This window comes from Schistocerca gregaria, chromosome 4 (genome assembly GCF_023897955.1).
Source record: "Schistocerca gregaria isolate iqSchGreg1 chromosome 4, iqSchGreg1.2, whole genome shotgun sequence".
Taxonomy (NCBI): domain Eukaryota; kingdom Metazoa; phylum Arthropoda; class Insecta; order Orthoptera; family Acrididae; genus Schistocerca; species Schistocerca gregaria.
In genome coordinates this window covers 406,737,219-406,762,792 of record NC_064923.1, presented here as the reverse complement: position 1 = coordinate 406,762,792, position 25,574 = coordinate 406,737,219, and the positions used below count along the sequence as shown (strand labels likewise).

General features: G+C 41.4%; 1 protein-coding gene across 2 annotated transcripts in view; it reads right to left on the bottom strand.

The window, feature by feature from the left end:
• The window catches only part of LOC126266911 (forkhead box protein F1-like), a 231,691-nt gene that overhangs the window by 184,013 nt on the left and 22,104 nt on the right, over positions 1-25,574 (bottom strand). The window contains exon 2 of one of the 2 annotated variants that reach the window (XM_049971591.1): positions 14,543-14,608. The exons of the other annotated variant lie outside the window; for it this stretch is intronic. Within the exon in view, the coding sequence (XP_049827548.1) occupies positions 14,568-14,608 (41 nt within the window). The 3' untranslated portion in view covers positions 14,543-14,567. Of the gene's footprint in view, positions 1-14,542; positions 14,609-25,574 lie in introns of those variants that run through there. 2 annotated transcript variants of the gene reach the window in all.

Here is a 25,574-nt window from a genome sequence, read left to right as displayed (position 1 = left end):
TAGTACTGATCAAAACTAGAAAAAAGTCATATATAAGACCGTACTGATACCTCTGACAGTGAAATACATGTACTGGAACTGTTGTTGCTGCAATTGTAAGGTAGGCAACGTTTAGAGGTGGTAGTATGAACAAAAAAAAAAAAAAACAGTAAAGTAAAAACAGTCCAGTAAACATGGGCTGTAAGATGCATACCTTAAGAGCAATGAACACGGAGATGTGGTTCACAGTAGTGAAGATAAAGAAGTTCTCACAATTCCTCAGGTATGAATTTTAGAATCAATGATTAAGGGAAATTTTTACCTTGTCTTCCTCCATACCACCACCTCTAAGAGTTGCAAACCCTACAATCGCAGCAGCAACCATTAGACTACATATATTCCCACTGTCAGAGGTATCAGAATGGTTTTCACTTATAATTTTCGACTCGTTCGTTTCCGGTATTTGGACCCCTGCCTCAGATTGATACCTATATCCTTCTCCATCATCCTAGAAAGTGTGTAACTTCCTCACGGAATCGCCCTGCATATACATACATTTACAGGCGCCGGCATCTATAAATTTTGACGCACTGTAGCGTCGTTAGATGACGTTTCCGAACGTGGGTTCCTACGAAAAACTTGATCTAAGAAAACCTCTCTATAACCTCTAAAAGTGTGCAATATTAATTGTGGAACACCCTATACAGGGTGGTCCATTGATAGTGACCGGGCCCAATATCTCACGAAATAAGCATCAAACGAAAAACTACAAAGAACGAAACTCGTCTGGTTTAAAGGGGGAAACGAGATGGCGCTATGGTTGGCCCGCTAGATGGTGCTGCCATAAGTCAAACGAATATCAACTGCATTTTTTAATATAGGAACCCCCATTTTTTATTACATATTCGTGTAGTACGTAAAGCAATATGAATACTTTAGTTGGACTTTTTTCGCTTTGTGATAGATGGCGCTGTAATGGTTACAAACGTAAAGTACGTGGTATCACGTAACATTCCGCCAGTGCGGATGCTATTTGCTTCGTGATACATTACCCGTGTTAAAATGGACCGTTTACCAATTTGCGGAAAAGGTCGATACCGTGTTGATGTATGGCTATTGTGATCAAAACGCCCAATGGGCGTGTGCTATGTATGCTGCTCGGTTTGCTGAACGACATCATCCAAGTGTCCGGACCGTTCGCCGGATAGTAACGTTATTTAAGGAAACAGGAAGTGTTAAGGCACATGTGGAACGTCAACCACGACCTGCAACAAATGATAATGCCCAAGTAGGTGTTTTAGCTGCTGTCGCGGCTGATCCGCACATCAGTAGCAGACAAATTGCGCTAGAATCGGGAATCTCAGAAACGTCGGCGTTGAGAATGCTACATCAACATCAACTTTTCCCGTACCATATTTCTATGCTCCAGGGATTGCATGGCGACGACTTTGAACGTCGTGTTCAGTTCTGCCACTGGGCACACGTGAAATTACGGGACGATGACAAATTTTTTGCACGCGTTCTGTTTAGCGACGAAGCATCACTCACCAACAGCGGTAACGTAAACCGGCATAATATGCACTACTGCGCAACGGAAAATCCACGATGGCTGCGACAAGTGGAACATCAGCGCCCTTGGCGGGTTAATGTATGGTGCGGCATTATGGGAGAAAGGATAATTGGCCCCCATTTCATCGATGGCAGTCTAAATGATGCAATGTATGCTGATTTCCGACGTAATGTTCTACCGATGTTACTGCAAGATGTTTCACTGCATCACAGAACGGCGATATACTTCCAACATGATGGGTGTCCGGCACATAGCTCGCGTGCGGTTGAAGCGGTACTGAATAGCATATTTCATGACAGGTGGATTGGTCGTCGAAGCACCATACCATGTCGCCCGCACGTTCACCGGATATGAAGTCCCCGGATTTCTTTCTTTGGCGAAAGTTGAAGGATATTTGCTATCGTGATCCACCGACGACGCCTGGCAACATGCGTCAGCGCATTGTCGATGCATGTGCGAACATTATAGAAGGCGAACTACTTGCTGTTGAGAGGAATGTCGTCACACGTATTGCCAAATGCATTGAGGTTGACGGACATCATTTTGAGTATTTATTGCATTAATGTGGTATTTACAGGTAATCACGCTGTAACAGCATGCGTTCTCAGAAAAGATAAGTTCACAAAAGTACATGTATCACATTGGAACAACCGAAATAAAATGTTCAAACGTACCTACGTTCTGTATTTTAATTTAGAAAACCTACCTGTTATCAACTGTTCGTCTAAAATTGTGAGCCACATGTTTGTGACTATTACAGCGCCATCTATTACAAAACGAAAAAAGTGGTCCAACTAAAACATTCATATTTCTTTACGTACTACACGAATATGTAATAAAAATGGAGGTTCCTATTTTTAAAAAAAACGCAGTTGATATCCGTTTGACCTATGGCAGCGCCATCTAGCGGGCCAACCATAGCGCTATCTGGTTTCCCCCTTCAAGCTAGACAAGTTCCGTTCTTTGTAGCTTTTTCGTTTTACGCTTGTTCGGTGAGATATTTGGCCCGGTCACGATCAATGGACCACTCTCTATATACATTTACGTGTATATCCTACGTCAGTCACATCGTTTGTCGTTATGAGATTATGCAGTCATCATAGCAAGACTAATGATACTATGGCGTGAGAACAGCGTAAACAGTGAAATCGATTCCTATTACTGTATGGGGGAAATGACAAGCATGGTATCCTGTCATGGTTCTTCCAATGGCGCAACTCGACAGGCAAGCCTCATGTACACCGTTCGATATCCTCGTTGGCAACTCGATCAGAAAAAGGATATTCAGCAGGTTGTTCCAGCGATATGCACATACGGAATAATTCGGGGAAAAAACACGAGAACGCCGTAGAACTCGCAGAATTTGAACGCTGTACGTCGAGGTACGAGTGTTTCTATGAGTGTAAGACGATAGTGAAACAAGTGTGTGGCGTACTCTGTACGCGCATTTACTTTACGCGTAATGCTCATAGCTTGTGCAAGCTCTCGGCCCACAAGCTTAACATTCTCGATCTCATTCCAATACAAATAGTTGAATATCCACAGTTTCCAGCTTGCGTTTTATTTACGGATGAAGTAAAGTTGACACAAAGTGGGATGTTAAATTTCGGCAATATCTAGATGTCAATCCTGAATAGTCATGGAAACATAGCGTATCAATTTATCGGTTTCGCTTGACTGTGACCGACTCATAGGTCCATACACGTTGCCGGAAACTTGAACAGGTGAAAAGACAAGGAATGTGTTTCATGTTCAACGGGGCACCACGAAATATTCTACTCCTCGTACGGCAGTACCTAACACAAAAATTTAATGAGCAATGTTTTGCTCGAAAAAATCCATAAGCATCCTCTCCCATATCACCTGATCTTCACCCCTTGGATTTCTGGCTGTGGGTACATTAAAAGACATTGACATTATATCGTATCTTTCATCAACATGCACACGCTACAGAATAATGTGTCCCGCACATGTGATCAAATTCGAGGACAGACAGGTGTTTTCGAACGATTTCGTGATCCACTAATAAGCAGGGCTGGTTGGTTGATTAGTTGGTTGATTCGCGGGAGGGGACCAAACAGCGTGGTCATCGGACCCGTTGGTTTCGGTAGGATGGGGGAGGAAGTTTGCCATGCCCCTTCAAAGAAACCGTCCCTGCATTTGCGTGAAGCTGTCTAGGAAAATCACGAAAAAACTGAATCAGGACGGTCGGATGCGAGTTTAAACCATCGTCCTCCCGAATGCGAGTGCAGTGTGTGAACCACAGAACCACCTCGCTCGGTAAGAAGGGCTGATGAATGTGTAAGACTGAGTGGTAACTACATTTTCCACCTCCTATAATGTCAACAGATTCAACAGACACGTAACACTGCTCTCATTAATAAACGGTCACAACGCCCATATAGTACTAGGAACAGAAAGTTGGCTGAAACCAGACGTAAACAGTAATGAAATCCTAAACTCGGATTGGAATGTATACCGCAGAGATAGGCTGGACAGTGAAGGGGGAGGCGTGTTTATAGCGATAAGAAGTGCAATAGTATCGAAGGAAATTGACGGAGATTCGAAATGTGAAATGATTTGGGTGAAGGTCACGGTTAAAGCAGGCTCAGACATGGTAATTGGATGTCTCTATAGGCCCCCGGGCTCAGCAGCTGTTGTGGCTCAGCACCTGAAGAATAATTTGGAAAATATTTCGAGTAGATTTCCCCACCATGTTATAGATCTGGGTGGAGATTTTAATTTGCCGGATATAGACTGGGAGACTCAAACGTTCATAACGGCTGGCAGGGACAAAGAATCCAGTGAAATATTTTTAAGTGCTTTATCTGAAAACTACCTTGAGCAGTTAAACAGAAAACCGACTCGTGGCGATAACATATTAGACCTTCTGGTGACAAACAGACCCGAACTATTTGAATCAGTTAATGCAGAACAGGGAATCAGCGATCATAAAGCGGTTACTGCATCGATGATTTCAGCCGTAAATAGAAATATTAAAAAAGGTAGGAAGATTTTTCTGTTTAGCAAAAGTGACAAAAAGCAGATTTCAGAGTACTTGGTGGCTCAACACAAAAGTTTTCTCTCAAGTACAGACAGTGTTGAGGATCAGTGGACAAAGTTCAAAACCATGGTACAATATGCGTTAGATGATTATGTGCCAAGCAAGATCGTAAGAGATGGGAAAGAGCCACCGTGGTACAACAACCGAGTTAGAAAACTGCTGCGGAAGCAAAGGGAACTTCACAGCAAACATAAACATAGCCAAAGCCTTGCAGACAAACAAAAATTACGCGAAGCGAAATGCAGTGTGAGGAGGGCTATGCGAGAGGCTTTCAATGAATTCGAAAGTAAAGTTCTATGTACTGACTTGGCAGAAAATCCTAAGAAATTTTGGTCCTATGTCAAAGCGGTAGGTGGATCAAAACAAAATGTCCAGACACTCTGTGACCAAAATGGTACTGAAACAGAGGATGACAGACTAAAGGCCGAATTACTAAATGTCTTCTTCCAAAGCTGTTTCACAGAGGAAGACTGCACTGTGCTTCCTTCTCTAGAATGTCGCACAGTTGACAAAATGGTAGATATCGAAGTAGACGACAGAGGGATAGAGAAACAATTAAAATCGCTCAAAAGAGGAAAGGCCGCTGGTCCTGATGGAATACCAGTTCGATTTTACACAGAGTACGCGAAGGAACTTGCCCCCCTTCTTGCAGCGGTGTACCGTAGGTCTCTAGAAGAGCGAAGCGTTCCAAAGGATTGAAAAAGGGCACAGGTCATCCCCGTTTTCAAGAAGGGACGTCGAACAGATGTGCAGAACCACAGATCTATATCTCTAACGTCGATCAGTTGTAGAATTTTGGAACACGTATTATGTTCGAGTATAATGTCTTTTCTGGAGACTAGAAATCTACTCTGTAGGAATCAGCATGCGTTTCGAAAAAGACGGTCGTGTGAAACCCAGCTCACGCTATTCGTCCACGAGACACAGAGGGCCTTAGACACGGGTTCACAGTTAGATGCCGTGTTTCTTGACTTCCGCAAGGCGTTTGACACAGTTCCCCACAGTCGTTTAATGAACAAAGTAAGAGCATACGGACTATCAGATCAATTGTGTGATAGGATTGAGGAGTTCCTAGATAACAGAACGCAGCATGTCATTCTCAATGGAGAGAAGTCTTCCGAAGTAAGAGTGATTTCAGGTGTGCCGCAGGGGAGTGTCATAGGACCGTTTCTATTCACAATATACATAAATGACCTGGTGGATGACATCGGAAGTTCACTGAGGCTTTTTGCAGATGATGCTGTGGTGGTTCGAGAGGTTGCAACAATGGAAAATTGTACTGAAATGCAGGAGGATCTGCAGCGAATTGACGCATGGTGCACGGAATGGCAATTGAATCTCAATGTAGACAAGTGTAATGTGATGTGAATACATAGAAAGGTAGGTCCCTTATCATTTAGCTACAAAATAGCAGGTCAGCAACTGGAAGCAGTTAATTCCATAAATTATCTGGGAGTACTCATTAGGAGTGATATAAAATGGAATGATCATATAAAGTTGATCGTCGGTACAGCAGATGCCAGACTGAGATTCATTGGAAGAATCCTAAGGAAATGCAATCCGACAACAAAGGAAGTAGGTTACAGTACGCTTGTTCGCCGAATGCTTGAATACTGCTCAGCAGTGTGGGATCCGCACCAGGTAGGGTTGATAGGAGAGATAGAGAAGATCCAACGGAGAGCAGCGCGCTTCGTTACAGGATCATTTAGTAATTGCGAAAGCGTTACGGAGATGATAGATAAACTCCAGTGGAAGACTCTGCAGGAGAGACGCTCAGTAGCTCGGTACGGGCTTTTGTTAAAGTTTCGAGAACACACCTTCACCGAAGAGTCAAGCAGTATATTGCTCCCTCCTACGTATATCTCGCGAAGAGACCATGAGGATAAAATCAGAGAGATTAGAGCCCACACAGAAGCATACCGACAATCCTTCTTTCCACGTACAATACGAGACTGGAATAGAAGGGAGAACCGATAGAGGTACTCAGGGTACCCTCCGCCACACACCGTCAGGTGGCTTGCGGAGTATGGATGTAGATGTAGATGTAGATGTAGATGTAGATGTAGTGTTGTTACCTAGCCTAATAGGGTACATACGGTGTATGAACATCGTCAGATGTTGGGTGATAGCTGCGAAGCACACAGAGATGCTGGGTACTTGTGTGAGACAGCGTTATCAACACATGACAAAGTTTGAAAGGGGCCACACTGTTGGTCTCCATTTGGGTGGCTGTCGAATCGTGAAAAATCCAGGTTTGTGGGGCATTCAGATCGACAGTGGAGCGGTACTGGACTGCATCGGACTGTGAAACTAGGAATATCCGTCGTTAAGGATCCGGTCGACTACATTTGACCATCAGAAGGGAGTCGCCGTATTGTGCACCAAGCAAATCGTAACCCCTTCACATCTGCGCCTCCTATCCAAGAACAGGTAACACCATGACACAAATGACTGCATTTGGATTGGCGCAGTGACCGGGAAGCGTGGACTTCTGATGAATGGCGTCTCATTACGTTTGGCAATGAATCACGGTCTGCATTAACTCGAATGACCGTCCTTGGAGCGTATGTCGGTAAATCTGGGGGAAGACATTCCTTTCCTCCAATGTTTTGGAGAGGCACAGCAGTGTTACTCCTGGCGCCATGTGTGGAGAGTCTTCGCGTTTGACTTCAGGTCAGGGCTGGTGGTGTTAGAGGGAACTCCGACGGACCAGCGATAGATCATAGACATCGTGCGTCCCTGTGTATTATCTGTAACGTGACAGTATGATGGTGCCATTTTTCAACAGGGTAATGGTCGCCCACGCTGTCTGAGTGATGTTGACTGCTGCTTGTGACATTCACACATTCACAGCGCGTCCTGCCTCCTCTACCGCTCAGACACTTGTCCACAGTGAGCGTGACTGCCTGATTTGAAGGGTTATGATTTTCCAAGCATCACCAAGTTAGACTTTTGTTGCCGGCAACTGACGTATTGTCTGGAGGGTGACTTTTGCATCGCATTGTTTCACTGTGCCCTGTTTCTGAGTAGTAGCGAGGAATAAACATCGCTGCAGAATATTCCAGCAGGCCTCCGTGAACTCGAGATAGGTGGATGCCTTGAAAAGCAGAAAATCGAATTCGAGTCTTACCGCAAGTAAAGAAGTCGATTACTAGTGAATTTGCCAACATGTCTGTCCTACACAGATGTAGAATATGAAATATAAAGCAGTGAACATCATTAAGTATTGAGAGGTGACAACATTACAACAGAGGCGTGAGGGTTGTAAGGCCCAAGGTCACAAAGAAAGGAACGGAAAGGATAGGTGATCACCGTATAGACAGAGTCCACTACCACAATACCATTTCAGTATGGGGGCTGAACATCGCTTCAAGATATGGAGCACTCGCGCTTGTGAAATGTTATCAGGCGTCAAGCGCGAATGTTAGTATAAAAACAAGTAACAAGCAACACATCTACAATGATGAATGTGTTTTTGCTCTCCGCACGAAGCAAACAGAAATTCAGTGAATACTTTGCGGCGTGGTGATGTTAATGTTTATAACCAGAGAAATGTTTTCAGTTTTCGTCCCCTTTTGGTAAGGAACTGTAGATTTTTCGGTCCTTTTCCACCAGATTCCAGCGAATTACGGAGTTTTCTCTTTTTCTTTATTTTAAAGTGATGGAATGATTTTTAAATGATATAAGGTAAGCACGAAACAATATTTTTATATATACGGTTTTCAATGGAACGTTCCTTAACGTATAAGAAATTAATGGAAGAAACAAGCTGCCTCTTTTCCCGCAGTGAGACTCAGATGGAGTCAAAGCGAAGCGAATTCGTATCAGGGACCTTCTATGAGAACAACCAACGACTGTTCTCGTTCTGGTCTTTGATGACGCCGACACGAATCGATCCCGCGACGTGAAACGGGAGGTTTTGCTCTCGCATGTAATATTTGAATATCCGTCGTCATTTCTCTCGTACTATTCGGAATCGAGAAATTCTCTGTTCTCGGATTCCTGAGTTTTTTCTTACTCTACACCCTTATTCTCTTTGAGTAATTCCGTTCGTCCGTGTTAATCATGGTAGATATCAGGAAGAAGAACAGAATGTAAGCAAAGTGTTATTTGTCCGTTCAACGGAAGTTCCGAGGTCGGAAACGTTTGGACTACACCGCTATAAATACTGCTAAATACCTTATTCAGTAGAACGTCATTATACATGTTGAGCAACGGGGTCAGTCTATGATCAACGGCTACATAGAGTAAGATAAAATAATTTCCGCCAAACATAGTCCTGAAATGCATGATTTCCATAGCTAGAGGCCATCTGTTCACATTACGCAGAAACTTATGCGGTACAATCTGATAGAGGACACGCTATCGCATGGTCTACAGTGCGTGATTCCGGTGTTCGAGCGGAACATATACACACCCTGCAATCGCTCAGCTTTACCTGCTTGTGGTCCAATTGTGAATTCCTTACCCCAGTGTCTGCACATCTCGGTCGGCTCTGCAATTAGGAAACTTGTGACTTAGTCCCCAAGACAGACACAGTAATATCATCCTCGCATCAACTCGAATTGCTTGCAGTGGATTGATTCATTTATCATACACTTAAACAAAACATGGCCACATGGGATTCTCTGGACAGAGCTGTTACTTTATAGACTTGGATCTTCACTGGATTCAAGACGCACTACTGCCGCTGCCCACACAATTCTCGTGTCTGCATCGATGTAAATATCTCGTCTGTTCCAATAAGCCACGAATCGACTACCGGCAATATAAGAACAGAAACGCTGTAAGAGACGAGGCATCAAATCACTTACTGTTGTGGAACACGATTATTTATTACTAACAATTAAGTATGGCAAACAAAATTACTGCGAATCTCTGACAGCTAAAATGTCAAAGACATGAAACGTGATCTGCAGCAGATTTAGTCACGGTCTGTCGTGTTCGAAACCATTCAACACATTTTCAACAATCAATCCTATAACAGGAAGTAATGCGTATTATACTAAGTGTACCAATAAAATTGCAAATAAGCTTCCTAATAAGTCATTATTATGGAAGAAAATACACACCTAGTAGTCGGCCGTGGTGGTCTAGCGGTTCTAGGCGCTCAGTCCGGAACCGCACGACTGCTACGGTCGCAGGTTCGAATCCTGCCTCGGGCATGGATGTGTGTGATGTCCTTGGGTTAGTTAGGTTTAAGTAGTTCTAAGTTCTAGGGGACTGATGACCACAGATGTTAAGTCCCATAGTGCTCAGAGCCATTTGGACCATTTTGGACACACCCAGTAATGAATTTTGAGATGTGACATTACAACTGTTTTTAAATTTGAAATTTTGTTATTCTTAAAACAACGGAAGTTCAGAAACTGTCAGATTCGTTAGTCCAAAGTGAGCGTTTTTTTTCTTACTATGTTTGTAAAGGCCTAACCCAACAACAACTGGCTAGTTAAACATTTGGCAATCAACTGTCTTAAGAAACTGCTCACAATTTTTCAATAGAATTTCATCAGTACGAATTTCACGAAGGTCGACCTAAAACAGTTGTTATTGCAACAAACGCTGATGCTATGTGCTGCACGATTTAGGAGAATCGGTTGTGTCTTACCGTGACTCAGGAACATACTTCGGCATATCGGAGACTAGAACACTCCCAGTTTTGCATGAAAAACGACCTGACTCCGATGTATGTCACACAATTTGACCGAAGCTCAGCGACAATTGTCGACTGGTGTAAGGAAATACTCAAAACAGTGCAAATGGTTCAAATGGCTGTGAGCACTATGGGACTTAACATCTTAGGTCATCAGTCCCCTAGAACTTAGAACTACTTAAACCTAACTAACCTAAAGACATCACACAACACCCAGCCATCACGAGGCAGAGAAAATCCCTGATCCCGCCGGGAATCGAACCCGGGCGTGGGAAGCGAGAACGCTACCGCACGACCACGAGATGCGGGCTCTCAAAACAGTTCCACTGATGTAATGCACAATCGGTGAACATCGTAAGAGGAGTCGAAACGTCGCTATATCAGTGAGATCCGAAAACTAAACATCTATCAGCTGTTTGAGTGGTTCATGATGAACCGGCAGCAACAGAAGTGGTTGTTTCGTACAACTCTTCCACGGAAATGATAGCTTATATCTCTGGTTACGCTAGACATGTCGTATCCATTGCTTTAGCGGATTGAAGAACTATTAGTTCTGTATAGTATAAAACAACATTTTTACTCTAAGTCATAATGAAATCTGGATAAATAAGAGAAACCGTTACGCCTTTCTTCATCATGAGAATGGGCATCTTTAAAAAGAATTGGCACAAATCAAGGAAGATGAAAATCCTGGCTTTAGAAGAGGGGAAAAGCTAAAAATCTATTCTGCGACTGTGACAATGTGACCGGCACATAGCTATGGAGAATCTAAGAAGAAAATTTGAAGGAATTATGCAAGATTTATCCAACACATCGCCCACCGATGATGTTGTGAATCGACGGATGCTCCGTTCCCTTATAGCAAACACAAATATTCATGGACAGCGACTTTCTTCATCTTGAGACGGGGGATGAATCTAAAAATTTGAGAAATAATGAAATGATTTACATCAAATATGTTTTTCTTTCATCGTTTTTGTATACACTTAAATGACGATTGGCAATGGTAGTGCTATATGTTACTGACTACATTTTATGGAGGACGAAGCCGCAGTAACAATACTGTGAACGTGTATAGCTTTAGTAGTAGGTAACCGCGAGTTATTATTGATTACCAGGCTACACGGCGCAGAGGTCAGGGATTAGGACATGGGAGCAGCGGGTTTCAAAACCCTGTCCCATCATACGGCTTAAGTTTCCTGTGGTTATTCTCACTCTGGTCCAGTGAATGTCCGTGTGGCTTATTCAGTAAGCCCACATCTGATTTCTCCCAGCAAACTTGTTCATATCAACAGTTACTCGTTCTCTCGTGACCACATCATCGACGCAAAAAGACTGTCTATGGTACTACCTTCGCATAAGCTTCGAAAACATATTTTCCGTCTTCATTTAAAGGTTTCTGAAACTGTTTTGTAAACGGACAGGGAAAATAGCTACTACTTCTACATTACTATCTTATTTCAATTCTAAATCTGTCGCTATTATAAGAAAATTAAATACACCTAATATCTCCGTATTTATACATAATTAACTGAAAATATAACAAAATAAAACGTCTTCCTACTTCGGTGCAGTCTCTAGGGACAAAAGAGTGATAACTAAAATCTTACACTCTATTTTTGTTTTCGTTAATCCAGAGTAAAACACAAACTATGTAAGGCTATTAGCGACAAGAAACTAGCTTCTGCTAATGATTGAAAGAGTCCGACTGAAAATGCGTCAACATACTTCATAGGTCTATTTCTAAAAAATTCACACCCTCTGGAATTGAAGAGTCTAGTGCTAGAGGGAGAGACCCCATATATACGGAACAAATGAACTCTTTTGCGTGTTTTGAGGGCTCACTGCGTCTGTTAACTAGTGTTAAAATCTCTGCTAAAAGCTATATCCCAAGTGATATCTGCAAGTCTCTTATTCAAAGCCTTTTGCTCTGAGTTGATACGACTCACAGTGCCAGAAGAAGTTATGCCACCTTTGATGATGTCTGTATTATAAGCATCACTTCTTCAAATACAATGATATGTCTAACTTCTTATTTTGTATTCTGTAATACCAGAATGAACACCACCAGTGTCACTTTCTTGAATTCACCATTATTTTAGAGCTTTATAATAGGAAAATAATGTATGCCTTGACCCATCATTCACCATACAAATGAAGGATAGAAGAATTACGTTGTAGAAAAAATGAAAATCACGATTATATGAACGGAAATGACACAGCTAATTTTGGGGAACATGTACACTGAAAGGAATTGTTTCGGAAAAAAACGATTCGCTTTATTCTGCAAAAATGCTGGAGCTAAAAAATACAGAAAGTTGCAATTATTCAAGTAGATGCTTTTGAAAACACAGGAAAGATCCCACGGCTGTAAAATCTTGTACTGCGACACTGAAGGGCGGACTACCATCATTGCTTCGAGAAGGAAAATACGACATCCGCAGCCCATGAGATCCTTCGTCTCAACACATTGCCTTTCGTTTGAGAATGGTTTAACACCATCAAAAAGAGCAGATTCCAATGAAAATGATGAAGCAATTAAATATTGGAAAATTAGTTTTATATTCCAAACTTTTCAGACGTTTTGGTGATTGTGCTTTGAAATGATTAATTTGCAACACAATTTGTAATCTTAAATATCAAAGTTATTTTGGAAAAGATAAGGAAAGCGTTCCTTAACTCTGATTTTCTTTCAGGGAAAAAATTGAGTAACACTATAACATTTTCTACATGCGAGTTTACCACTACGAATATGCATGACGTACGCAGATAGAGTCTACATGTTTTGCCGGACGTGGCGACCGCTTGATGCGAAGAGTTTGACCGCTTGCGTAAAAGCCTCGCCTCATTAGAGGGGCTGCAGACTACAGACGTTCTGCGGACGGCAAAGGCACGACCTGTGATTAATCGAGAGCCACGTTGTGGTCGTCTGTCTTCCGCCCAACGAGCGTTTACCCACCGTGTCAAACGAGGTAATCTAGTGCACGCTGCCCTCGCTGTTTTTTTTTTTTTAATTTTTTTTAAAAAGAAATATATGAAGATTGAAGAAAGCATGCTGCACAGCCGGTCTCAACATGATGGTCCTTCGTATGCCACAGTGAAAAACGTTGCAATGATCTGTTTGGGATCAATTCAGTTTCTCGAATATAATGTAGTAACAAATGTATTTTAAATGCAAATATTCTGGAGCGTTTAATTTCTTCTACATTTTTACTCTGTTTTTAAGTACTTTGAATTTGACTATTCAACTAACTTTTTACGTTATTCATATTTCACAGATATTGTTTTAACTTAGAGATGCTCTAGTCAGTATATTAATTGAGGTCTGTGATTATCACGAAGTGAAATACAAAATGATGTTAACAATTTTATCGACTTTTTAATTTTTATCATACAAACGATTTCTTGTCACACATTTGCAAAATCCGTCGTAGAGATTATGGAACACTTAGGCAAACCTTCGACTGGAATACCGTTCAAAATTGCTGTCACATTCCACTGAATCGATTCAACATCCACAAAATACTCCCCACTGTAGGCAGAGCACGAAATCATCTGGAGTCAAACCAGAAAAATGTGGTGCTATTCGAGGACTGTTATCCCTCTCTGGGTCAAAAATTGACGCATTAGAATGCCTCCGTGGATCGGAAAGCAATGCCAAAGAATTAACGCATGCCATCCCAGTCCTCGTGTACTCGGAACGAAAACCGTCTCAAAAACAAAAAAAAAAAGGATTTGTTAGTGTGTAGACTAGTTGAATCGACTTTTGTGCAGCTTAACGCATAGTGCGACTACTTGGGAGACTGACAAGTGTACCAGACACAGCCTGCATCCATGTATGGGGTTGATGAGAGCCGACGTAGAACATGTGGCAGACAGAGTGTCTTCCTCCGACGGTTTTCCACTTTCCTCTAAGCCAATTCGAGAACTTTTTTCCTGTCTCTAACTCACAATCACGTCACACAAAGGGGCAAAACATTAAAAAACGAAGAACAAAATTTATTCAACTAGCAGGGAGATAATACGTATGTAGCATAGCGTGCTAAAAAGTAATGTTTGCGAACTTTTTATGTGAAAACTCTTAAAGCTTTTTAAATAAAACAAACTGTAACTCATGTCTACATAAACAAACTGTAACTCATGTCTACATACTTGCAATTCTCAACCACTAGAGGACTCCGAACTGTAGCGCATGGCGGTGTCTGGCTTAGCTATGTTTCAGAGTGCCGTAACCGAGTTTCGAATTCGAAGAGTTCGTCCGCATATGGAGCATCCTCTCCTTCAGCACGTCAATGTCGCCTTCAGCATGTAAGTGCAAGACCATTCACGAGCTCTGCGACATCTGCAACAATCCGACACCTTGGGTTCATTGTCACCGATCATACTCCATACAGTCCCGACTTGGCCCCATTCGATTTTAGTCGGTTTACAAAACTAAACGAACACCTTACACCTCCGAGGACTTCACTTTGACAGTGATGAAGCGGTGCAAGCAGAGGTGAGATTGTGGCTTCGACAGCAAAGTCAGACATTATGCAATGATGATATCAGCAAACTGGTCTCTCGTTGGAGGAAATGTGTTCGTCGGCAGGTTGACTATGTTGAGAAATAAATACGTAGACGTGAAGAATAAAAATGTAGAATTTTAATAACGTTTGTTTTATTTAAAAATCGTTAAGAGTTTCCACATAAAAAATTCGAAGGATTACTTTTCATCACGCTCTCGCAGTATGTGCCTCTCATCTAGGGATATGGAGCGACGGGACGACAGGAATGGCCTCCGACCACAGGAATAAAATTGTAGCGAAATCAAAGACGGCCGCTGAGTGATCATGCACAGAAAGTGAGGATTCCATTAGCTCGTTATTTCAAGTTACCGTCATAATCAAACTCACAACGTAAGCACTTTGTGCAATATTGTTTCGTTCACACTCACAAGATAAGTCAGTGGTCGCAACAAAGTAGCTTCCGAAGCTACTCAAAAGACATTTTCCAAAAATCTTCGTGAAGAAATAATTTAGTAATAACCTCTCTTGGGGCGTTTATTATATCTTCAAAGAGAAACAAATACTGCAATGCAGTAAAGTTCGCAAGTGGTATTAGCAACAGTGAATTCCCAGCAGAACAACAAATCCAAGGAAATATTAAAAAGAGCGAGTGAAATTAGGTGTGAGTGAATGCGGCAAGCAGAAGACAGTGTCCTGTTAAAGTAACACCATTAACGGCCAAGTACTTCAGGCACCGGCAGTAGCCCAAGCTTCAAAACACCGTGGAAAATAGTGCCGGATATTTCCATTAGTAATTGCCTGTTTCAGCGAAGTGGTGCAATGGCGAATATCTCAAAGTCTTGACTTGACACTTTATGAAACGAAAGGGCCCAACCAGATTTTCTTTGGACTTCTCCTACTATCATTGTAACGCAGAAATGCTGGACTATCTTCTACGGAATCTGAATGTATGACTAAATTAGAAACAACTGCACCTCTTCCAGATGTCCGTGAACGACGTTCAGAGAAGCTGACATGCAACAGATGAAGAGTTCAATGCCTAGAAACACATTTTTTTTAATGATCTGTGCTCAACAAAATGTGTGCTATACAAATTAATGACTCCATATTGCTGGAATCTCTCTCTTGTCTTACGGTCAACATGCCTTAAATTGTCAACTACGCCTTCATGTAGTTGTCCTATCCGGATGAATATATCCTCGCCGTTTCCGCGCCTTTACAGGCAGCAGCAAAATAAAAGTGCCCATTGTGTGGAAATAACATGAATAGAATGTGTGAAAACAGACACTTCCGCACAAGAATTATGAAAGACAATGCACTATATCAGGAGAGCCATATTTTAAAATATTTCTCAAATGTCAAAAGTGTTAGTTCTGTGTCAGTATGAATGGTATGCTTACAGGCATAGTGACGCTTGTTTATGGTATGAGATTGGAAATATGTAATGAAATTGATTCTAAAGTACAGAATAAAACGTCGTGATTATAGAACGCAGGATTTCATGTCCGGTATTTACGATATTCCTGAGATTTGTTTTATTGGCATTGGTTCGTGGTTCAGGTCACGATTCTCTGCCTAAAGTTCTGTCTTCCAATGATGTCTCCAGAATTATACCTTGGACTACTAAATTTCCATGAAACAAATATCAGCGATAAAACATAATAACATATTTAAAAAAAATACTTGTTTTAGATCCGTGTGCAAAGTAGTTGGAATTAAATCTGTCAGTGTATAATGTAAACTCGAAGGGGAACCCACAACTATTTTTATTCTTCGGAAAAACAGAAAAGTACAATTACGAGAATATGAGTGACAGTAAAATTGTTTAGTGAAAGACTTGCTCTTGGTACCAAATAACTTAACCTAAAGGCACAAATTATCACATCATATGTGTTGCTGAAAAACCCTAATAACAAAAAAAAATTTTGAAACAATAATTGCTTCTCCGTTTTCTAATATGGGATCCACATTCTCACATTAATAGTATTTGCAAAACACTATAGTTTGTGTTCGATGAACGAACTGTGAAAGATTCATTCATAGACTCAAGAAGTTTTTACAGGTCGTTGATGCAAAATACCTGCTGTATTACATGCGTTACCGCTCTCGTGTTTCCCGTGATTGTCAAAGTAAAAACGGATAGCACAAACCTGTATGAATTCTTTGACTAAACCATATATTAAGATATTCGTGTAAGAGGCGATCAAAATTTTTCCGCTTGGATGCGTTTCTTCAGCGTATATGCAACCCAGCGCGACTCCGATACGGAAATATAATCAACGACATGTAGGCAAGGGGTTAGTGAGACCTTAGAACGAAAACTTTTCGATCGCACCTAATCTCATTAGAGTAAACGAGCCGGCCGTTGTGGCCGAGCGGTTCTAGACGCGTCAGTCTGGAACTGCGCGACCGCTGCGGTGGCAGGTTCGAATCCTGCGTCGGGCATGGATGTGTGTGATGTCCTTAGGTTAGTTAGGTTGAATTAGTTCTAACTTCTAGGGGACTCATGACTTCAGATGTTAAGTACCATTGTACTCAAAGCAATTTGAACCAACAGAGTCAACGAATTGCAGCTAGCTTCAACTACTTCAGCACTTGAATATAGCATAGTAAGAGCGAATCTAGTATGCACTATATGATCAAAAGTATTCGGACACCTTTCTGAAAATGACTTTCAAGTTCGTGGCGCCCTCCATCGGTAATGCTGGAATTCAATATGGTGTTGGCCCACTCTTAGCCTTGATGACAGCTTCCACTCTCGCAGGCATACGTTCAGTCAGGTGCTGGAAGGTTTCTTGGGGAATGGCAGCCCTTACTTCACGGAGTACTGCACTGAGGAGAGGTTTCGGCTCCTGTCTGTGAGGCCCTGGCACGAAGCTGGCGTTCCAAAACATCCCAAAGGTGTTGTAATAGGATTCAGGTCAGCACTCTGTGCAGGCCAGTCCATTACAGGGATGTTATTGTCGTGTAACCACTCCACCACAGGGCGGGCATTATGAGCAGGTACACGATCGTGTTGAAAGATGCAATCCCCATCTCCGAATTGTTCTTCAATAGTGGGAAGGAAGAACGTCCTTAAAACATCAATGTAGGTCTGTGCTGTGAGAGCGCAACGAAAAACAACAAAGGGTGCAAGCCCCCACCATGAAAAACACGACCACACCGTAACACCACCGCCTACGAATTTTACTGTTGACACTACACACGCTGGTAGATGACGTTCACCGGGCATTCTCATACCCACACCCTGCCATCGGATCGCCACATTATGTACCATGATTCGTCACTCCACACAACGTTTTTCCACCGTTCAATCGACCAGTGTTTACGCTCCTTACACCAAGCGAGGTGTAATTTGGAATTTACCGGCGTGATGTCTGGCTTATGAGCAGCCGATGGACCATGAAATCCAAGTTTTCTCACCTCCCGCCTAACTGTCATAGTACTTGCAGTGGATGTTGATGCAGTTTGGAATTCCTGTGTGATGGTCTGGATAGATTTCTGCCTATTACACATTACGACCCTCTTCAACTGTCGGCGGCCTCTGTCAGTCAACAGACGAGGTCGGCCTGTACGCTTTTGTGTTGTACATGTCCCTTCACGTTTCCACTTCACTATCACATCGGAAATAATGGACCTAGGGACGTTTATAAGTGTGGAAATCTCGCGTAGAGACTTATGATACAAGTGACATCCAGTCACCTGACCATGTTAGAAGTCCGTGAGTTCCACGGAACGCCCCATTCTGCTCTCTCACGATGTCTAATGACTACTGAGGTCGCTGATACGGAGTACCTGGCAGTAGATGGCAGCACAATGCACCTAATATGAAAAACATATGTTTTTGGCGGTGTCCGGATACTTTTGATCACATAGCGTATTAAAGTGAGCTGCAAAAGAAATCTGCTGCTAACATACTAGATTTCCTCAACACTCTAAACACTCCAACACAAAATTTGTCAATATTGGCTCTTAACAGACGGCGGTTTTTGCCTAGTATAGTTGTATAGCGAACTTGCTTAGGACGACGTGGACTGAAGAGAGATTACTGGTAATTATTAAAAGAATCACATGCTTCCGTTCGGGTCCCGAAACTTTGTGAAATTAAACATTTGTATCTTGTATGTTCACAAGTAATGTTGTATAATAGCAGTAACGAGTCGTATTTGATGGAAAAACTTAATTCATTTAAACCATGATCGCTTTCAAGTATTTCTTAATCACCTTCAATATATATCCATGGGACGCATGGAGCCTTCCATGTGATCAATAAAAAAGACAGGAAAAGAAATAAACTGTGACGTGCTACATATTTTCAGTCTCACAAGTTCGATATTAAATTTGTTATTTGTTTCATATAAATAAATGGTCGACTGTTTTCCTCTGTTTCTGTAGAGACAAGTTGTTTTCCCTAACACCTGTTATTTCTCTACGAATATTTCAGTTCTGTGTGTGACTGTTTGGAAATAACCGATCTGTAATCAAAGAAAAACAGTATCATTGTAATGGATAACGCTGCTGAAACATTTGCATTTGCGTATGAAAGTAGTTTCGTAATTTTTTGTTTTTGTTTCGGTGAGGAAATGGCCTACAGCTGATCGTTTTTATGATCATGTCTTTCCGTTTTGATATAAAACTTCCAAGATCGTATAAATACATATTTGTTCTCGACTACCGGTTTCGTCAAGCTTTGCTGTCATCTTCTCGTCTTCAGAACTTATTGTTACAAAACATGTCTATTGCAACAACAGTTTTTAACACCAGAGGATGACAACAGAGCTTGTCAAAACTGACAGTCAAAAATAAATAAGTATTCATGCGATCTTGGCTCTAGAACTTTTTTTTTACTAAATTTAATAGATCGCTCCTCCTCATTTCTCAGTATGAAAAAATTTCTTTCATTCCATTTTACTTCTAATGTTCAGTTTTGTAAACAGCTCGTCTGTTTCTCCGTAAGTATCGTTATCTTCCGTCTTAATATCAGGTAGGTAATTGACTAACTAGAGTACATGGAATTAACCCAAACGAAGACGTATGTTGATGATGATGTAGACTATATTTCGTTTACTAGAATTAAAATGTGTTGCGGTGACATGCTCGTATAGCGTAACGCGCGACGCACTAGCTAGCGACACATGGATGTGAGGCAGATCCGGATGGAATCGGCGCGACGGATTAACTAGCGTTGGTCTGGTGCACCAGATAGCGCGAGTGTGGGTTTTAGGCGGTTTTACGCTCTTGTTTAGGTAAATTACTGTGCTGGTCCTCAATCCCGGCATCAGAAAGTACGATACACAAACAGTTTACACGATTCACCGACAGACGGCTCACAAAACTTCCCTTTCTTAGGTTAACTGACGGCCGTGGCGATAGAAGGACATTCAGCTAAAATGTTTAAATAAAATTATTTGACAAATAATGACAATATCGGATCCAGCAGAACGGGATAAACTCGGAAAGAGAGAGGAAGTATGTTCTCAGAAATCGGTGTTGAAAGTTGAGGTTGCACGATGGATGTACTTCTTTGGTAGGTAAACTACCTGTTCAAAGGATTGGATGGCTTACCTCTCATTTTACCGTCACTTAAAGACCATGTACTACATAACTGCTTATTCATGTCTTAGGGTCAACTTTATTAATTCAGACAGCATAATAAGAATGCTTTGCTGCCTTCCATAAATGAAAAGTTTTTCAGACGGTAGATGAAGTGTTTTGGTGGATTCTTACAGTTTTCTTCGGAAAATTGGCAGAATTTCGCTACCTGAAAAAAAGCGAAATCTCTCTAGTAAACGGGAAAGAACGTGCAAATTTGAGTCTCATGTGAAAATTTATTGAACATGGTCTCGTCATACGGATTATGTAGCACTTTGAAATTCATGAGAGAAATGATAAGATAGAATGATAGCTGCACTATTGCGAACAATAATATACAAACATTATATATTTTTAAAAAAGTGATGTTTATACTAGAGAAAGTCTAGCATTATGTTTATACATATAGAGAGCAAACTATTTTGATTAAGTATCGTACTCGATATAGCAAAACCGAGAATGAAATTTTATTTTTATTTTTAGTTGAGTTGTAATTTTGATGTGGACGATAGTATACATTTACTTTATAAGGTATGTGGTTCAAATTATGAACATGTCAGTTTAATGCCTGTGCTAACAGTAAGTTCAGAATATCTTTGTGTCCATGCTACGAAGCATTAAATTTTGTAGTTGGCGTAAAGCTAAATGTATAGGAACGTTTTCCTAACATTGCTTCAGTTGTATTTCACACAGAGACCAGAAAGTTACTCATGTCGTCCCACGCTAAGACGACAGCGGAGCGAGAGTGGCAGAGGAGAGTCGTTGTTCAGGGTCTGCTGCAGCCACAGTCCTGCTGCGGTACCGTTGACAGGTGCATCACAGTTTGTGACTGAAATGGAGCGGCAACTGGAAACTTACTCCAATGTCGACGTGGGAAGGTACAATTCTTGTGGGCAAAACGTCTAAGTTGCAAACGGATTCACAGTGACACTCTGGCGGTATGTGAACCAAATGCAATGATGCCAACTATTTGACCAAGCCTGCACAGGCGGATTCTACCCTTCCGCAAGCTGAAAGAACGTTTCGGGCAAAAGAGATTATCCAACAATGACGTCGTTTACAAAGTGGTTCTCGAATGTCTCCGCTAACAAGCAGCGGATTTCTATAGTCGACGAACTGAACGTTTGGGAGAACGTCCCGACTGTTGAATACAGAGACTTAATGACTATGCAGAAAAATAACGTCGTGAATGTCACTTTGAATAAAAATTACTTACTTTTTGACCCCCCCCCCCCCTTACTTTTACTGCTTCTTAAACTACCACATTTGACAAGCTGGCATGTAACATAACGTAAGGACCATACGAGTAAGTTTCAGAGATGGTAGTACCAAACACCAAGTTAAATAGGAATATTTCTGTCCGCAGGCAGTAAACATAACAAGCTACATTTCATTTTCCATCTCACACTGGTAACCAAAGCAGGGAAAAAACATCAGAAAGATGCAAGGCACTCACTACAGCTTAAGCAGGTTTTTATGCAATCCTCACTTTAAGAAGCAAGGCTTTCGCGCCAGCCTTTAAAGATCCTTTTATTTCTATACGGACTGATTTCGGATCGATTCCATAATTCATACCTCAAAAGCACATCATATTACAGTAACGTAATTTTGAAAGTCTTAGGAACTAGAAAATATAACAAATTATGGAATGCACCGTTTACATCCATTTCTAACAAGTGGTTACTGATTTGAGAAGGGAAGCTGACCTCACAGACCACCTCCATAGCTGAAAAGTCTGTGTGCGGACTGCCATGCGCAGGACCCGTGTTCGGTTCCCAATACTGACAGGGATTTTTTCCTTAGTTAAAGGACTGCAATGGGGTGCACTCAGTCTCCTGAGGCCAACGGAGGAGCTACATGACCGATTAGTGGCGGTTCCAAGTTTAAGAAACCCGGTGCACTGAGCAAATGCCACTGATTCCAGTGATACCTTTCGTATAGGAAGACACGGCGGTCGGTCGTACCGGTTGGTCCGTCTAGAGCCAGAACTTAAAACATTACCTTACTTCAGACCTCACACTGATCGTACAAGCTTATAGGGTTGAAGAACAAGTCACTAAATACAGTGATATCACACTAAATGAATAACAAATAAACAGCTAGAAATAAAACGTAACTGAATTGAGCTAGTGATAGTAGTAGTAGCAGTAGTAGTAGTAGTTGTAGAAGTTATTGTAGTAAAGTATTTGCTCTTTGTTGTCTGAATTGAGACGCTTAACCAAACGAATCCTTGAGAGATGTGAGAACTAAATAATATGATGAAAAAGGAAGTTTCTCTCATCGAACTTATTTCGTTAGTTATGAAACTAGGGAACCTTGCAGAAGAAGGATGGTGATGACAGTACCTTAGACGTTTCCCAATGCATCCCAAAGCACTGCCAATACTTGTACAGATGACTGTTTCCGTATTTATTTTCTACGTAGTGTATTTATCACAACGAAGAACAGTACTTTTCATTCGTCACAGAATCATTTAGTTGACGTGAGAACGATGAGTGATTTGGAGATGCTCGGCGAATCCTAGTGGCAGACGCTACAGGAGCGGTGTGTCTATCACGTAGAGGCTTGCTGTTGATCTTCCAAAAGGCTGTGTTTGAAGAAGAGTCGGATTACATATTACTTGTTTCCACATATATCTCGCGAAATGAAAACGACCAGAAAATCAGAGAAATTTGTCTCATATGGAAGTTTATAGACATTCGTTCTTCCCACGCACAATTAGCGAATTGAACAAAGGAGGGGGAGAGTGAAAGTGCTACCGGAGGTACCCCCCACCACACATCGCAGGATAGCTTCAACAGAGTCACCCTGGCGGAGAACACATTTCTCACAACGAGATCTAGTTTCTTGATACCGTTGACGGAGCTACAACACCTTCATTGCACCGCTCCATCGCTATCAAAGTGAAATCCTCGAAGGTGTTCGGTAAGCACTCTAAACATATGAAAATCGATTGTGTGTGATCTGGCATCTCCATGTTGAGGGAGAGGATACTCCATATCTGGAGGAACTATTCCATTTCGAAAAGCGATTACAGCACGCTCTTTCTCACGCACCGACATAGTTACGCTACACGCCGCCATGTTACACGTTACAACTCGGAGCCCTGTAGCGGCAGAGGGCTGCGTATATGTAGACATGAAGACTAAAGATGTAAGGTGTTGATCCCGTTTTTTTTAATTGGAAAAGGTTTGGTGGTTTTCACATTAAAAAATTCGGAGGCATTATTTTTGAGCACGCTCTCGTAGATGTTGACATTCCTCAACGTGTGATTCATAGTTTACCTTCCGTGTGCGGTTCAGATTACAGAAGCACCAACCTCGGAGTGTACCCTGCATCATACAAAGAGGGTTCTTATCAGACCTAGCGTAGCAGTGCTTGTCTGTTTGGAGTGTTATCAACACTAAGCGTGGTGACACCGTTGAAAATACACACTTGAAGTTCCTCGGAATGGGATCCACTCCTGACTGATAGGCATATAGCCCAACATTTGTGCGTGGGACTTGCCTAACGTCCACTGCCACTGGCGTATCATATGCGCATCTAACATGCTGCTACACTGCCGCCAAGTATCAATGCTTTCCCAGAATGAACCTTTCGCACTAAACCGGAATTTTCGTTGTAATATGAAAGCACTTCGTTGGACGCTTCTCTAACTGAGAAGTCAAAGTCATACTTTAAACGAGAATGCTGACATTACAGAAAATAGAAATGTGCGCCAGACAATATGACATACGTCTGCGATACACCTTCATACCCTAAATACAGGAAGCGGAGCAAAAACAGGTTGAAAGGTTTGTGAGGTTACGGAAAATTTCGCAGAATGTACTAATTATGTTGGATATACGTCTAAACATATTTTATTTGACGTCTATTTCGCAGTTTAGTCCGACACTGATAGATAATTGTTTGATTCTGTGCCCAGAAAAACATTGGAGTCAAAACACTCCCTCGTGGAAACTGCTGTATTGTGCTTGTCCATTTGCAGAACAGTGGTCGGTTCAGCATCTTCCTTGCAATAATAGACAACCTGTTATGAGGGATCAGTCAAAACAAACGACGTAGACGAGTGAAAACAGGAAGTGTCGTTAAATTGAACCAGCTCTATACTCCACAAGAAGAAAAAAAACCGTAGTCGATATAGGAGATTTGGCTGGCGTACTTTCGGGAACCAATAGAATTTACAGGAACGACGAAGAACGATAGTAAATTGCACTTCCCAGATGCTGTCTTTCCTATTCATTTGAAATTAGGATGGTTACACGTATTGGTGGAGACTTTCTGGACATAACTAAAAATACGTGTGAGAAATCTTTCTAGCAAGTGATGTATCGAAAAATAATTTTATATAGTTCGAAGTTTGCGTTTACGAATCTTTTTATCTTTTTTTTCTCTGTCCAGTACGATAGGGAGCGAACTTGGAGTGTTTGTTCTTCATAACATTTTTCTGTCTTTACTGGGAGAATTCATTGATTACGTAATATGTATTCCGGGTTATGAAACAGAAAATAAAACATTACAGTAATTAATTAATAATATGGTATTTGTAATTGTTAACAACTCTGCTCGAATTATCGAGCCAGCTTTATGAAGTCGTGTGTTTCTTGCTTTGAAATGGTTAGCGAGCGAGGAGTTTATTACATATTAGATGAAATTCTGTCAACTATTTAACTGGAACTTCCTGGCAGATTAAAATTTTGTTTCGGACATGGACTCTTAGCATGGGAAAGGGAAAGATGCCAGGTTAGATTCCAGGTCCGGCACACAGTTATAACCTGCCAGGAAGGTTCTAATCAGCGCACTATTTAGCTGTTTTCGTTATGCCCGGCTTCCGATTAGATAGACAAATATTCGTTATTAACAACCTTCTGATCTGATGAAAAAGCAGAACAAGAATGATCATAAAAAATCGACGGACTTATAGTAAGCTTTGAGAAATCACAGGATGGAAATTATGCAACGATGAGAATAATGTATCGTTATTTATACGTAAATAAATTAGGACAATCACTACACTTTCCAGAAAATTTTAACAGGTTCTCACCAATAAAAAAAATTCTGCAAAAATTTTAAATAGTTTTAATATGGTGATGAACGTTTCATTATTTGAAATAGTAAATGTAAGAAAGCACAGATTCAGGAGTGAGAAGATTTTGCCAAAGATATTACGTGTGTCCACATTGTAGAGAGGAAGGAGGAAACATTTGC